This window comes from Cnephaeus nilssonii (genome assembly GCF_951640355.1).
Source record: "Cnephaeus nilssonii genome assembly, chromosome: 1".
Lineage (NCBI taxonomy): Eukaryota > Metazoa > Chordata > Mammalia > Chiroptera > Vespertilionidae > Cnephaeus > Cnephaeus nilssonii.
In genome coordinates, this window is record NC_137072.1 from 19,247,748 (window position 1) to 19,262,813 (window position 15,066).

General features: G+C 44.1%; 1 protein-coding gene across 16 annotated transcripts in view; it reads right to left on the reverse strand.

The window, feature by feature from the left end:
- The window catches only part of KIAA1217, a 458,082-nt gene that overhangs the window by 26,583 nt on the left and 416,433 nt on the right, over window positions 1-15,066 (reverse strand). For all 16 annotated transcript variants that reach the window (XM_079770404.1, XM_079770403.1, XM_079770401.1 and 13 more), the window contains 2 exons: window positions 12,168-12,334; window positions 2,283-2,458 (listed from right to left, as the gene is read on the reverse strand). In XM_079770404.1, coding sequence (XP_079626530.1) covers window positions 2,283-2,458; window positions 12,168-12,334 — 343 coding nt within the window. The remainder of the gene's footprint in view (window positions 1-2,282; window positions 2,459-12,167; window positions 12,335-15,066) is intronic.

A 15,066-nucleotide genomic window follows, 5' to 3' on the forward strand; every position in this document is an offset into this window, starting at 1 on the left:
TTTTCTCATTCCTATTTCTACTGCTTGATTCAGCTCTTACTGACTTGTCTGGACTGTTAAAGTCAGTTCCAATATGATTTCTTAGACCAGCGGTCGCCAACCTTTTGGACCTCACAGACCACCAGGGGTCCTCGGACCACCGGTTGGCGACGGACCCTTGTCTTAGACAATTTCTCTCTCCCTCAATCAGCCCTGCATGCGCTGGCCAGAGGGATCCACCTGAAATACAGCTCTGAATCTGTTCCTTTCTTGATCAAAAAAGCTTTGTTGACCTCATCAGGCCAGGCAGAAACTCCCAAATGGGAAGATGATTCAAAATCTCCCCTGTATCTTTGTAAAATGCACAGTCCTAAGCTCCATCCTGAGAAATCCTGAACCAGGGGGTGGACCCAGGAACTTTCAAGAAAAGCCAGAAATCCAGTTACGTGATCTTCCAATCTCGGTAAACACAGAACAAACAGACGTCAAGCACGCATGATGGGCGTGAGCACGGTCTAGATATGGGGAGGTACCACGCAAACAGAAATAGCACGATCCAAATATGAGACATGATTAGTATCTTGTATCCACGCTCCACCCACCTGGACTGCTCTAATTTTCCAAAGATGTCCTGTGCCTTCCTGGTCCTAAGACTTACTGGTTTGTAGGGTTCCTCTACTTGGGGGGGTCCCCCTCCACTGATGAAATCTCACCAGTCCTCAAGACCATTTCAGTTCAGTGGAACACACCTTTGTGAAGCCCTACTCCTCACATGGTACCGTGCTTGGCCTGGAGGCACAGGAAGAATAATTTCAGGTTAAGTCTCCCTGGCTCCTGGGGCTCGAAGCCTTTGTATAGGTTAACCTGGCGCCGGTAAACCACCTGTTTTGTGCTATACACATACTCCTATGTCCTGTTTTGCCAGACTGAATTTCCTCTAGTGGCCTGGGCACAACCTATTCATGTATGGCCGTCCCACAAAGCCACCGGTGAAGTCCTCTCATGATATGTTGGTTCCGCTCCCCCGCATATCTCATTCCTATGCTGGCCTACTGGTCTCAGGATGATACTGAGATTAAAGATGCCTTATTTTAGTCAAGAAGCAAGAATTATCTCGGCTAGCCAATAAATACAAAATTTGAAAGGAGGAAATTTACTTTTCATAATTTATTTGGAAAATGTATAAAATATTAAAAGGCTATATATTTTAAAAGAAGTTTTCAAGAAAAATCCTGAGACCTAGTTTTAAACAATTGGGCTGTCACAAAATCATTTCAGACAAATAATAGCCTTACCGCTTCATGGTGAGAGATTAACTACCTATAAATGTATGAGCTAAATACAATATTTTGAGATGGCGATGAACAGTGGTCAAATTTGATTTCTTTGAAAAATAATAACTGAAACCGTTTTTTTTCTCAGACTGCTACTGAGAGTGACATTCTCATTTCAGTCAGACCCATTGGGTTGGCATCTGAGGTGAGATAAGCTGCAGCCCAAATACCCAACAGGAGACAGAGCACAGTGCTTTCCATCATGGAGACTTCTGGGGGTTCAGGTCATACAAAGAATTTGGAAGTTGCTCCCTTACAATCCCAATTTGGAAGGTTTAAGCTTTCCAAGAAGCAAGAGAATTACCAACACTAGAAGAACCGCAGAAATTACTATTCATTACATTAAAGGCGAAATAGTTCTGTGATAAATCTCCATTGCATAACAAGACATACATTAATATAAAAGATGTGCCGGCCCTAGTGACTGGGGAGTAATAAACCTGCTCACTTCAATGGGGGGACTTGATAGATGCTTTCAATAAGAACCTCACAGAAGACTGGGAACCTTCAAGGAAGCATCTCTCCTCTGGATCAGACATACTTAACATTTAAATTCTTCTTTTGTGACTCTAACTACAGTTGAATAATAGGAAGATCATTTTAGCGCTGTGTTATTTTGACAATTAGTTTTGATTTATTGAGATTAAATGCAGACTTCCCATTCATCACTGGGATTTGCCATTTGCTCCTTTGAATTCTGTGTTGCTGAGCCCTACAGAAGAGTGTGATGTTCCCCCCCTTAAAGAGACCAGCTCAGGTACCTGAGGATTGCTGAATTCCTTGGGCCTGAGCGGAGGGGCGCCAGGAGTCCATGGACAGCCAGAACCACAGAACTCTAGCTTGTACAGAGTAGGTGCTCAATAAACGGAGAGGGGGAGAACGCCATCTAGGAAGGGCCTCCTCCTTGGCCAAGTCAGGTTTCCTTTTCTGGTTAAACAGCTAACCACGCAACAAGCGACGGGCACTCACCATAGCTTCTTGACGATCTTCTCCTCTTCATGCAGGTACTTCTGTCTCTCGTGCTCCACCAGGACGCGCTGGCGTTGCACAGGGTCCTCCAGCCTCTTCATCATTTCAGTCACTCTGCCGCCGATTTCCAGCTCGGCCTTCTTCATCATCGCCCTCAGCAGCTCCTGGTTCTGCAGCTGTGGAACAAAAGAAATCAACCTCAACGGGCTCTGCCTGCCTGACACGCGGGGAGTGCCTGGCAGGCTTCAGAGGCGGGTTAGGATAAACAGCCGCAGCTGAATCTTCCTTTATTTCAATGAAAAAGGGAAGGCCCGAAGACTGTATATAATGTTGCTTCTTCAGCCAACATCTGAATTTTAGCAGCCAACTGGCAATCAGACTTCCATGTCTGAGTCTGCAAAAAGTAGGATCCTTTCTTTACCCTGGTCAGTGCATCATGGACAATGGACATGAACTCTCATGGACACGTTTTTATAGAGAGCGGCCAAGAACACTAGGTTTGGGGCCAGGCAGATTTTGGATCAAACCCTAAGCCTTCTCCCGGGCGACTGTGAGATGCTGGGCATGTTACTTGGCCGGTCTTGGTCTCCGTTTCCTTATCGCTAAGGATGGGGATTCACTTCCGTTGGCAGGGCTAGTCTGAGGATTAAATGAGATACTGCTTAGTATTAGGACAGGTACTCAACAAATGTCGATTTGGCTATGGACTATTTCAGGATGCCTATTAAAAGAGAATCGTGTGCCTCTTTTTGACATGGGTTCATGTACCAAATACCAGGTAATCACAGACCATTACAACATGGTGTTGATAATGATGGTGGCAATGATACTGATTCCAGATCAACCCCAGGCTCTTGGCAATTTAGTTATTTCCCTGGGTTATACACAGGCTGCTTGTGTGCATCAGACCCCAATTTCCATGTAATTTTCCATGTACTTTCTAGGGCACTCTTGTTTCTCACCACAGAGTATAGGATGTGTGAGTTTGCATCCAGGCTTCACAATCATCTAGTTAAACACTTGAGTCCTATTTCCAAGAAGGTTCTAAGTGCTCCCCGGGCAGGAAATTTTCTGACAGCTCATAGGCAGGTGAATTCTTGATCAAAAGCAGTACTTATATTATACCTAAAGTTCCCCTGAAATGTCCATGTCGTTTCCTCTGTTTTCTGCTGGTGTGGACTGTCCTACGACTGCTGTGTAGGAGCGAAGGGGTCTTTGTCAACTGTCCATTGTCTGCAAATCGAGGGAAATGCCATCTGACCATGTTACACCTGTTTGAACCCTCATCCTGGCTTCCATTTTCTCTGAATAAAGAGAAAACATCTCAACACGAGCCATAAGCAGAGCCACCACCATGTTCCAGCATCAGTACAGCACTGTGACCAACTGGCCGTCCAGAGAGAGAGAGAGAGAGAGAGAGAGAGAGAGAGAGAGAGAGAGGCTGCTCAGGTTCAGTGTCTAGTTTTACCACTTAGTAGCCGTGTAACTGCGGCCAAGTTATTCTTCATCCGTAAAAAGGAGTAGTAATAGTTTATATCCCATAGGCTGGTAATGTAGATTCAAAGAGGCAATCCAGTGCTGACAGCAGTGCCTGGCACAGCCCTGGCTCTCAGTACATACCGGCTCCTGCTACCAGGAGCATAGCCCTGGGCAGGGCCTGCGGTTTGGTCTGGGAGGGAACCAGATAAAACTGTGCCACGCTTGGGTCACCTCCTCTATATGACTCACGACCATGCTCTCAGAATGCTTTGGCTGGTAATGTCTTTTTTTATGTCATTTTAAAGCAGTCGGTCAGTATATTGCTGAAAGTCACCACGTTTGGAGACAATGCACAGAGGGCGACTTCCTCCCATGCTCTCTGCAGCCGCAGCTCTTCCTCCTCACGCTGCATGCAGCTGGCACGCTCTCTGCTGCAGCCACATACACACCCGCTCCGTTCTTCTGATTGGCCAAGCTCCTTTCTGCCACAGGGACTTTGCACATGCTAGTGCCATCACCTGGTTAATTTTTGTTCTCCATAGAGTCTCCAGGACACAGTGCATGGCACATAGCAGGCGTTTAATAAATAGTGGTTGAGTGCATGAGTTAAGCAGCATTGTTGGTAATAACAGACAATGGAGATCTAAAATCTCTTTCCTGGATGAAAGAAATATAGGGTGGCCCATGGGCTCAGAGATGGTTTGGGCTCAACTCTAATGCCCTGCCGTGCTCTCACTGCAGTTGTTAAATATACACGGCAACACCACCTACTATCGAAATGGCATACTCCCATTCAGTGCCATGTGTCCAATGGCAATACGTATGGGAAGGGACAAATAAGTAGATGATTGTGTCTAAAAGTGACTGATGCCTGGGTCCACCCCATCCCCCGCCCCCCAGAGAGGTGCAGCCTCAGCAACAAGAAATTTTAAAACTCCTCAGGCGGTTCTGATGTGCCACCAAGGCTGTGCATCGTGGTCTAAGAGAAGGACCCCTGAACGGATAGAGGATGCCACTGCGCCATGAGCTGTGTGGCGCCGTCCTGTCCTCTGCACCTCTTGCATAAACCGCACGGACAAGCTCCACTAAAGTTACAGCCCAGTTAGCAGTGGATAGTAACAGTGGCTATCCAGCTGGAAATTTCTGAAAGACTATTTCAAATTCTTAAAGCTAAAATTTGAAAGATGGCAAAAGTGAAGCCCTAAGAGGTAAAATGGCTTGTTCAGTTACTTGGGCGACTGCAGGGCGGGATCAGGATGAGAACTCAGTCTTGTGAATTCAACCACCACCTGCGGGGCAGAGTGCCAGGTATCATGTGTTTCACTCCCAGGCACAAGCACCGTTTCTGGCACACGGTAGGTACCTAATGCATATTTGCTGTATGAATGACTCTCCAAATAATGTTTCTGAGAAACCCGCAGACATATCAGAACACAAATTCATGTAATAGTCAAATTATTCAACTGGTAACACGGTCAGATCATATTCAAATTATGGAGGGAGAGATGGAGGGAGGTTGAGACTTGCCTGGAGTTCTGGGCTGCATGACCCTCCTTCCCAGAAAGAGGGGCTTCTGGGAGCCAGCCAGAGGGCTGACCGGCACTTTCAGTAGCACACTGGCTGGCAGGTGCACAACAGTGGATTAACCATGAAGGAGCAAACACGTGCTCAGGTTCTCTCTCCACTCTCCTCTAGTCCTGTTCCCTCACACCACACCCCCACCCCTGCCTGGTGCTCTTGCCATTGTCTCGGGGACTCCACCCTAGCCTTGTGTGAAAAGGTGCTGAAGGCAGCATGTGGATCAACACCTCTCTCTTAAATGCTTCAGATAAATTAGTCATCAGCACTTCAAGTCATTATGTTTATTTTGGTTTAGCAGTGACATCTCCATTTCCATTAACTTAAAAACACACACCTCATTCCATTTTTTACTTTAAAAACAGTAAAATACAGATGCTCCTAACTTTCCCCTGGGTTAGGCCCCCATAAACCTATCATAAGTTGAAAATGCATTTAATACACCTAGACTACTGAACATCATAGATTAGCCTGGCCTACCTTAAAGGTTCTTAGAATACTTACATTAGCCTACAGTTGGGCAAAATCATATGGCACAATGATTATGCTGTAGATTTATCAGTTATTTACCCTCAGGATTGCGGAGGCTAACTAGCCCGGAAAGGATCAAGATTCAAAACGTTTCTACTGACTGTGTATTGCTTACACACCACGGTAAAGTTTAAAAATTGTAAGTTGATCTATCCCAAGTTGGGTATCATTTTAAGTGCGCAGGGCCAATGAGTTTTGACAAATGTATACACCAAAGTCACCACCACTAAAAAGAGAGAGAACATTTTTTATCATCCTAGAAAATCCCTTCATTACTCTTTGCAATCAATCCCCCAACCCTCAGCCCAACGAAACCACCAATCTGCTTTCTGCCCCTTTGGATTTAGTTCTTCCTGTTCGAGAATGTCATATAAATAGAATTGTATGATATGTAACCTTGTGTGTCTGGCTTCTTTCCTTAAGTATATTGTTTTTGTTTTTTTTTTTATAATATATTTTATTGATTTTTCACAGAGAGGAAGAGAGAGGGATAGAGAGTTAGAAACATCGATGATAGAGAAACATCGATCAGCTGCCTCTTGCACAACCCCCACTGGGGATGTGCCCGCAACCAAGGTACATGCCCTTGACCAGAATCGAACCTGGGACCTTTCAGTCCGCAGGCCGACGCTCTATCCACTGAGCCAAACCGGTTTCGGCGAGTATATTGTTTTTGAGATTCAGCCATGTTGTTGTTTTAGTAGTTCATTCTTTTTAACGTGGAGTGGTATTTCATTGTATGGATAAATCCACGTATGGGGGATTTTGTACATTGTATGTACTAAAATTTTTATTTTCTGACTTGATTCTGGTGACCTCACCAAAAGTTACTTTTTTTTTGGGGGGGGGGGTAGCATTTAAAAAATAGATTATATTTGACTTTATATGTATACAATCAGGTCATTTGTGAGTAAAGCCAATTACACTTTTACTTCCCTCTCTGTATGCCTCTTCTTTCTTTTCTAGACTTATTGTCTGTGCTAGGATCTTCAGTACAGTGCTCAACAGAAGTGAGAGCAGCCTTCCTTGGCCTTGTTCTTAATTTTATGGGGAATGTATTTAGTCTTTTAACTACAAGTTCTATAGTTTTTTTCAGACATCCTTTATCATTCTTGAGTCATGGGTGTCTTTATCATTGGTATTGAATTTTGTCTTTTTTGTGTGTGTACTTATTGAAATATGATTTTTCTCCTTTATTCTGTTAATAAGGTCAAATACATTAATTCATTTTTTTCATATTAAAACTATTTTACATTCCTGGGATAAAACCAAGGATACTGCATTATCTTTTTAATATATTTCTGCATTTAACTGCTACCATTTTGTTAAACATTTTCTTGAGGGATATAAGTCTGTGGTATTGTTTCTTTTAAATAAGACAATTGATTGGTTTTGCTCTTAGGGTAATGCTAGCTTCATAAAATGAACGAGGAAGTGTCTTCTATTTTCTGAAAGTTTTTTCCTTTCAGTACTCTAAAGATGTCATTCCATTATCTTCTGACTTAACTTTTGTCTCTGTTGAGAAGTCAGTGTTAATTCTTCTTTATGTAATATGTCTCCCCGCCACCCCACCCCACTCTTCTGGCTACGTTTAAGATTTTTCTATTTATCCCTGTTTTTTTAGCAATTTGATTCCAATGTACTTTTGTGTGGTTTCATATTATAGTCTCCATGTTTGCTTCCTTACAAGATTGGGGACCCCCGGCTGAGTGTGTGATTGTCATTCCAGGGTTCATTGAGCTTTTTTAGTCTGTGGATGTACAGTGTTCATCAGATTTAGAAAACTTCAGCCATGATTTCTTCTAATGCTTTTCTCTTTTCCCTTGACTACTTAACATTGTTTCATAAATCACTAAGTTTTGGTTTATTTTCTTCAGTCTTTTTTTCTCTTTATACTTCAGATTGGACAGTTTCTATTGTGTTTTCACATTGACTGATAATTTTGTTCAACCAGCGATTAATCTTCTATTAAGTGTATTCAGATATTGTTTTTTAGTTCTTGAAAGTTCCATTTAGATATTTTTTATGTCATCCATTTCTTGTCTCATTGTGTCCATGTTTTCCTTTAAATCCTTGAGAATAATTGTAATAGCAATTAAAGAGCCCTTGTTGCTAATCTTATTATTCCTGCGATTTCATCCACTGATGGATTTTTCTGAAAGTTATGTATCACATTCCTCAGGATCATCACATGTCTAGTAATTTTTGAGTGGATGCTGGACATGCAGTTCTAGATTTTGTTGTTTTCCTTTATAGAGAACTTACTCTGGCTGTTGTTTCAGTGACTTGTGGATCATATTTGTTCTTCAGAGGCTTGTTTTTAATGTTTGTTAGGGGTAATCTAGGGTACATTTTACTCTGGGGCTAGTTTAGTCCTAAAACTGAAGCATGGTTCTTCTGTGATCTCTACTGAGTGTCCCAGGGGACCAATCAAGACTCTTTACCTCTTTACTCTTGCTTGTCAAATCATGAACATCTCACAGCCCTTTGTAAGATCGGCCATTTTATTTTTGCCTGGCTTAGTGGTCTTTCATGCTATACACTTGGCTTATTGTTCAATAATAGACCCACAGATTCATATATATATCGTTCTCTGCAGAGCTTCCTCTTGTTTGATACTCCACTCCACAAATTATAGTTGTTTCAACTCTCTAAACTTTGATAGTATCTCCTCAGCTCAGAGTGTCAGTGCTATGCTTGGGTTACCCCTTTCTGCATTATGATCTGAAAAGTGCCCCCAGGAAGAAAGCTGAGTCAATTGCAGGAATAGACAGCTTATCTCTCCCTCAGTCAACAGAAAGGGGCAGAACTGCGGTCACTTCTGTAGATACAGGATTAATTTGGTAAAAACAAAGTACTGTGGCATTTTGGGAAAAAGAAGTAGCTCATCCCTTTTTCCTCTCTAAATCATACCAGAAAAGGTAATAGAGAAAGGTAGTCATCTTTTGAAGGGAGCATTTGTTAGTTACAAGACCTTCACCTGTCCCCCTTTACCATTATTATCAATTAATGGCAGACCCAACTGTAACCTACAAATGGGAACATAACAATGTGAAGCTTCATACAGCTCTTGTAACAATTATAACTGAACAGAGAATACATATGATTAGCCCCTGGGCATGAGGGCACTGTTTAAAGGCAGGGCTTTCAAGTCTATGGCGTGTCTTTCACGCTTACAGGGTGGCAGATACCCTACATGTTTCTGCTGCACCCTGTGACAGCTGTCTGAGATCTCAACATTTCCAAAGTTATCACAATGAACTGAGCATTCGTAATACCCGAGAGCGGTTCTCACCATGGAACATTCTAAAATCAACAGTGTCTGGAACACTCTAGAATCTCACCCTGGAACATTCTAGCATCACCAGTGCATGCCTCTGGCCCACACCAATGAAGTCAGACTCTGGCAGTGGTGCTTGGCTACTGATATTTTTAGTAAAGACCTCAGGTGATTCTGAGGGGTAGCTAGTTTAAGCACCATTCTCTTATACTCTTAGTCTACATGAAACTGGACAGCAGAGGAGAATATACAGAGTTTTAATGGTTTTCTTGACCTTCTGCTTGGGCTCCTTTTGCCTCCCTTAACATTTTTTTTGCCCTGTTTAAATCTACCCACCCCACTGTGTCTGCATCACATTTCTTTTCTTGAGAATAATCCATCAACTCTGAAAATGAAATGCTCAAATGGGACATGCTCTACAGTCTAGGACTTTCCAGTGATTTAATTATCTAATTACTGAAGCTGGCTGCCAAGCACAAAAGATTTCATTCAATTTCACTATTTTATAACACAGTTCAAAGAACATTTGAAGTTCTAATTCAATTTTTGTTCTTTTGAGACTATTCTAGAGTTTCGCATGTCTCTAATGATAGCTCCATTATTGGACTTGTGATCACTGTGGGGTTGTACTTTATTTTTGGAGTATAGAATACATATGCTGACGGAGAAACTGGTGCTGAGATGGCTTACTTCTTCTGAACTCTTTTTGTCTTACGTAGACTCCCCTGACTGAAAAGACAGAGGCTTGACAGGATGGAAAGCTGATGGAGACACAGAGGATACAAAGACTGAGGTAGAAGCGACAGCAGCCAGGCTAAGAGCAAAGTGCTTCTCTTTCCTCATGGGTCTGCTCTTTAGAACTGCAAACACTTCTAAGCTCAAGAGCATGTCTGCTCACTGTTCTTTACACCCCAAAGCCAGGAAAGCTGAGCAGTTCTGGGCAATAAAGGAACTTGTGTGGTTAAGACAGCATTCCCAGACCTTGACTAGAGAGCTGCTTTGTTTGAGAAGCTATGATTCTGCAACGGAGCCTCCACAGTTCAAGGGTTGAAAGGAGTGGCAAGCTGTGGGAGACTCCTTCCAGCCAGCCAGAGGACCAAACAATACCAGCCACCAACAGGGTGATGTCACAGCCACAGGCACCACAATCTTGGTATCAAATTTGCCACACTTCAGCGATGTTTCAGAAATCCCACCCCTGCCCTCAAACCAACAAACATTCACTTCTGAAAGCACTGCCATACAAACAATACATTTAGGAATTTTTTTCTCTTTTGAGTGTCCACTGGGGAAAGACAATTTCCAAATGGCCAGCAGGTGGCGCTACAAGGAAGGAGCAGTGTGAGAAGGGGCTTGACCTCCATAAACCACAGGCACTAGTACCAGGACATTCCCTCTCTGTCCTGCACAAGTGTTGTTTGGCTTACAGAGTACCATTGGCTTTTAATTATTTTCCAACATCCTAAAAATGGATACAGATATTTTACTTAAAAAACCCTGTATTTCCTGATTCTCTTGGATTGCTGAAATGTCCAGGAACACTGTAATACTTTCAGGTGAAGAGCTGGCTGGAATGGAGTGGTAACTGTCCTTTAGAGGGGCCTCTTTGCCACTGTCCCTCCTCCACTTCACTTGTTGAGTTACTCTCGACACTGTGGCCACTGGACTTTGTCACCTGGCACACACCCTCAGCCCAACCCATACATTCATTTCATTGCAGAGTGTCTTTAAAATTGCAAAGCAAGGAGAAGCTAATGCAAAGGATGGGGAACTTCACAGATGACATGATTCATAAAAGTATTTAAATGAATTTGCATGGGACATCCCAGGTGTCTGGGACGTTGCCTGAGAGGCAGAGTCGCCTTGGAGGCCTGAGCACTGAGCCATGCTGTCTGGTGTATCAGACCTTACAATCCCTGACGGGGCCTCTCAAGCCAGCTGCCTTTCTGTTTATTCTCTGGCAGGTAGAATAAGGGTAAAGCATCTTCTTGCCTTAATGAGGTGGTGAAAAATGTAGGGCTCATGCCTCTGTGAGCTGAAGCAAGAAAGGGCTGTGGTCTGAAGCCCTTCCTTGCCGGACCTCCCTGGTTGAGGAGGCTACGCCCCACTGGCTACTGTGGATGCCACACCTGTGTGGCTGGGCCCGGCTCCAGGGCGGGTCTGTCTTTTACCAGTGTTTGAACTATGAACTCCTTGAAGTCAAGGAGGCTGGCCTGGGGGTAGTCTGAGCCAGCTCTCTTCCCTCAATGATCAACCTCCTACCAAAGGCAGGTGGCGTGAGGTTGATACATAAAGCAGACACATGATCTCATGACGAGTGGCACCGCCCCAGCTCCTCAGTACCCACAACCAGGAGATGCATTACTCAGCTTCGTTGGATGCATGCGATTGGCTCACCAAGATTCGTGCCACAGAGGGTCATTGTCCCTCCCGTTTTGGTTCCCATAGAGTGCACACATTCCTTAATAATGGGAAAAGGTAAGGAAAATATTATGGGACACACTATCCAGATAGAATGCAGATGTTTTTCTCCACAAATCATCCATGATGGCTTCTTTTCCTTATGAATTAATCATCTAGTTTAAACTCCTATTTCTAAATACCTCATAGGTCCTTGTAAAAAAAAAAAAAGCTCAGCTGACTGTCTCACCACTGGGCCTGCTCCCTGCAGGGAAGCAAGGAGCCGGAACACTAAACAGGAAGTCGTCACTGGCTGTTATTATGCTCCGCGGGGCTCCTGTGCTGCCAGCTCTCCTCGGAAAAACAGATGCTTAATGGGTTTTTCATGTGTAAAGGCACGCAGAGCTTAAAGAAGTGGCTATACATTGACTACGGTTGCAGGGAAGGTCTGGACCAAGATTCTGTGTGTGAGGGAGGAAACCGTGGTTCGCCCTTAGGTGAGGCTGGTGGGAAGCACCCTGGCGGGTGCTGTGGGGCAAGGGGTATGGGAGGAGGGGAAAGCTGACTTTGGGCAAATAAGAAGGAAGAAGGCATCGTCCACAAGGAATAGTCTGTACCTGGAGCTGTCGCATCTGCTGCAGCTGGAGCCGGAGCTCGGCCACATTCCGCCTCATGTCGAGCAGGCTCTGGTGGAGGGCCGCGGTGCCGGCGGCCAGGGGCTGGCTGGGTGGCCCCAGGGACTCCAGGGCGCCGAGAGTCTTCCCGCCAGAAACGTGGGGAGTTCCTATGAGAAAAGAGCAGCAAAGACCCTAAGAAAGCCAGACAGGTGCGTCGAAGTTAAGCCCCACCCCATCATAGACAACTTGACTCTAAAAATGCCCATTTGCTTCACTGTGAAAAAATTTTTTAAAAAAAATTATGCTGGTCCTCTATATGACAAAAATAAGGAACTAAATTTAAATAAAGTATGGAAACCTCATGCAACACTGCAGCATGCGCTCTGTAACAATCATGTGCTAGAAGCTTAGTGCCAAAGGGAGGCAGATCAGTGCAGTGTCTAAAGCAGGAGGCCATGAAGGAAGCTGTCTGTCTGTCCACATAGCTTCTGTAGATGTATACAGGTGTGCAGAGGAAAGATCAGATGTATCTGGAACAAAGGATTAACAGTATGTCCAGCTGTTGGTATTCCATGAGGTTTATATTATTACTTTTCCTACTTTTAAGTCTGCATAGTGAATCTCTGTAATTTTATAACCAAAAAATTATTTTAAAATTCTGGGACCTAACACAGGTTCTCCGTGACCATTTCCTGCAGGCAGATGTACCCCTTAGTTCTGAGCAGACATTGGGCTGATCACGAAGGGAAGACGAATGAGAACTGAGTTTCTTCTGAATCTTTCGGCTTTCCAGACCAAAAGCAGCAGGACCTCTGCCCCAGCCCTGATGGTGAGAAAAGCAGGCGCGGGGCGAGAATTCTTTAGGAGAGGAGCCCAGGCAGCAGAAACAAACGCTTCCTAAAGTTTCCAGCTGCCATAAACATTGGCGCCTAGAGTCCAACTTAAATAAGCCTCATTCACTTTATAAGTTCATCTGGGGAGAGGCTGATTTGACAAAGTTTGTTTTAAAAGGCCTCAGGAAGGGATCCCAAGTAGCACTTACAGGATGAGCAAGGTACAGGAATAAAAAGGAAGTGATATATATATATATATATATTTTTTTTTTTTTAAGATAACAAATGCAGTTCTCTGGAACAGGCCACCAGAGTAAAATCCTTACCACACCCACACCCACACCCACACGCACACGCACACACACACGCACACCCACACCCACACTCACTTCTGAAGAGGCTGGAAACTCTTTCCTGTAAAGGACAAAGTGGAGGGTGTGCCATGGGCCCGGCTGGCCTCCCACCACAGACCCCTGGCCTTGCTCTCCTGCCCTGGAGTGGCTACAGCCGGTGGTATCTCTTCCCATCCCGGCTCAGCACCCATGGGAACCCTGCCTTTTTCAGCACACACAGGGCTGCTGCTCTGGTGGCTCTGACCAGCTTTTGGCAGTCTCCCCGCCCCCAGATCAAAATCCCCCTCATAAAAGCAAGATTTGCTCCAATTACAATCTAGTCCCAGGTGTAAGGGGGGATCCTATCATTGGACAGCAGGAAGTGAGTAAATGTCGATTTTAAACAACCAGTGAGTCAACTCCTCTGGCAATGTTGGTGTACCTTTGGAAAGAAGGGAAGTGAATTATCAGGCACCGCATGTTCATGTGGAGCATAACTTCACTAAATGGAGAAAATACTTGGTCTTCAACACACACACACACACACACACACACACACCCCTATATAGAAATGATTAGTTTCATTTCTTGATCTGACCAAAGTTTTACCTTAAGTCCAGTCAGTAACTCTGCTTCTCCTTGCCTCCTGTCCAGGCTCCCTCTTAGACTCAACAGTGACTAAGGCATCCCACCTTAATAAAAGCTGGACTGACACTCATTATTTACAAAGACAAAAAATTAGAAACATCTGCTGCCTTTTCCCCAGATCTCATCTCTTGATCTGAAAACATTACAGGTGGGTATTTTCTTCAGATACTCAAAGATTGAATCATAAAGTCTAAGGAAAACGCTGACTCATACAAGACTAAGCTAAAGGCTACAGGGAAGACGAATAAATGGTGAAAGGTTTCCATAAGAGAACATCCAGTAACATTTTCAATAATAGCAGCATGTCAGAATCAACAGCACCTTCAAGATCAAGTATTCTGAGGGAATCACAATAAATAGGAAGTTTTTCTTTTAGAATCGGCCAAGCTACTTTATCATCACTCAATCCCTCCTGCTCTTTACATTCTGAGGGCACTGGGCACCTCACCAGCCTCCTGCATGGAGGAGAAGCCAGAATCTGTTAGAATAGAATGCTGATAACTGGTTAAAAATATCTTTCACAACAAAATTTCTTTATGGAATCTATACTCATTTCAAACATTTCTTCATCTATAACTTCTTAATCCACTAAATTCGGTTCTAACTCCATCATTCACAGAAATGGCTCTTTATAAGGTGGGCAATGGTCGGCTGTCCACCCAATAGACATCTCCTTGGTGTGATGCTGGGCTCCGTTAGTCACTTCCTTCCTTTTCCGTCAATTTGAACTCTCCTGTCCCTTGTCTTCTTCCCTCTCCACTACTCCATCTTGGTCAATCTCCTTTCTAATGTCTTCCTTGGCCAACTTTAAAAAGCCTGGCCTGTTCTGTCCTGGGCCTGTTTCTTCTCTCACTAGACGTGCTTTCCAGGGAGGTCACTTCCTCCACCACCACCTGCCAAGGTCCCTCCCCTCTTTGTCTCCAGCATACAAGTCTCTTTAGATCCTCATAACAGTCCCTTTGTGTTGCTCCAGGACTTTTCATCTTCCCAGACCTCTTTTTGTCTCTGTAGGTCTGACCTTAGCTAGTGGCACTAGTATATACTCAGTTACTTAAATCAGAAACCTGGAAATCCTCCTCAGTATGC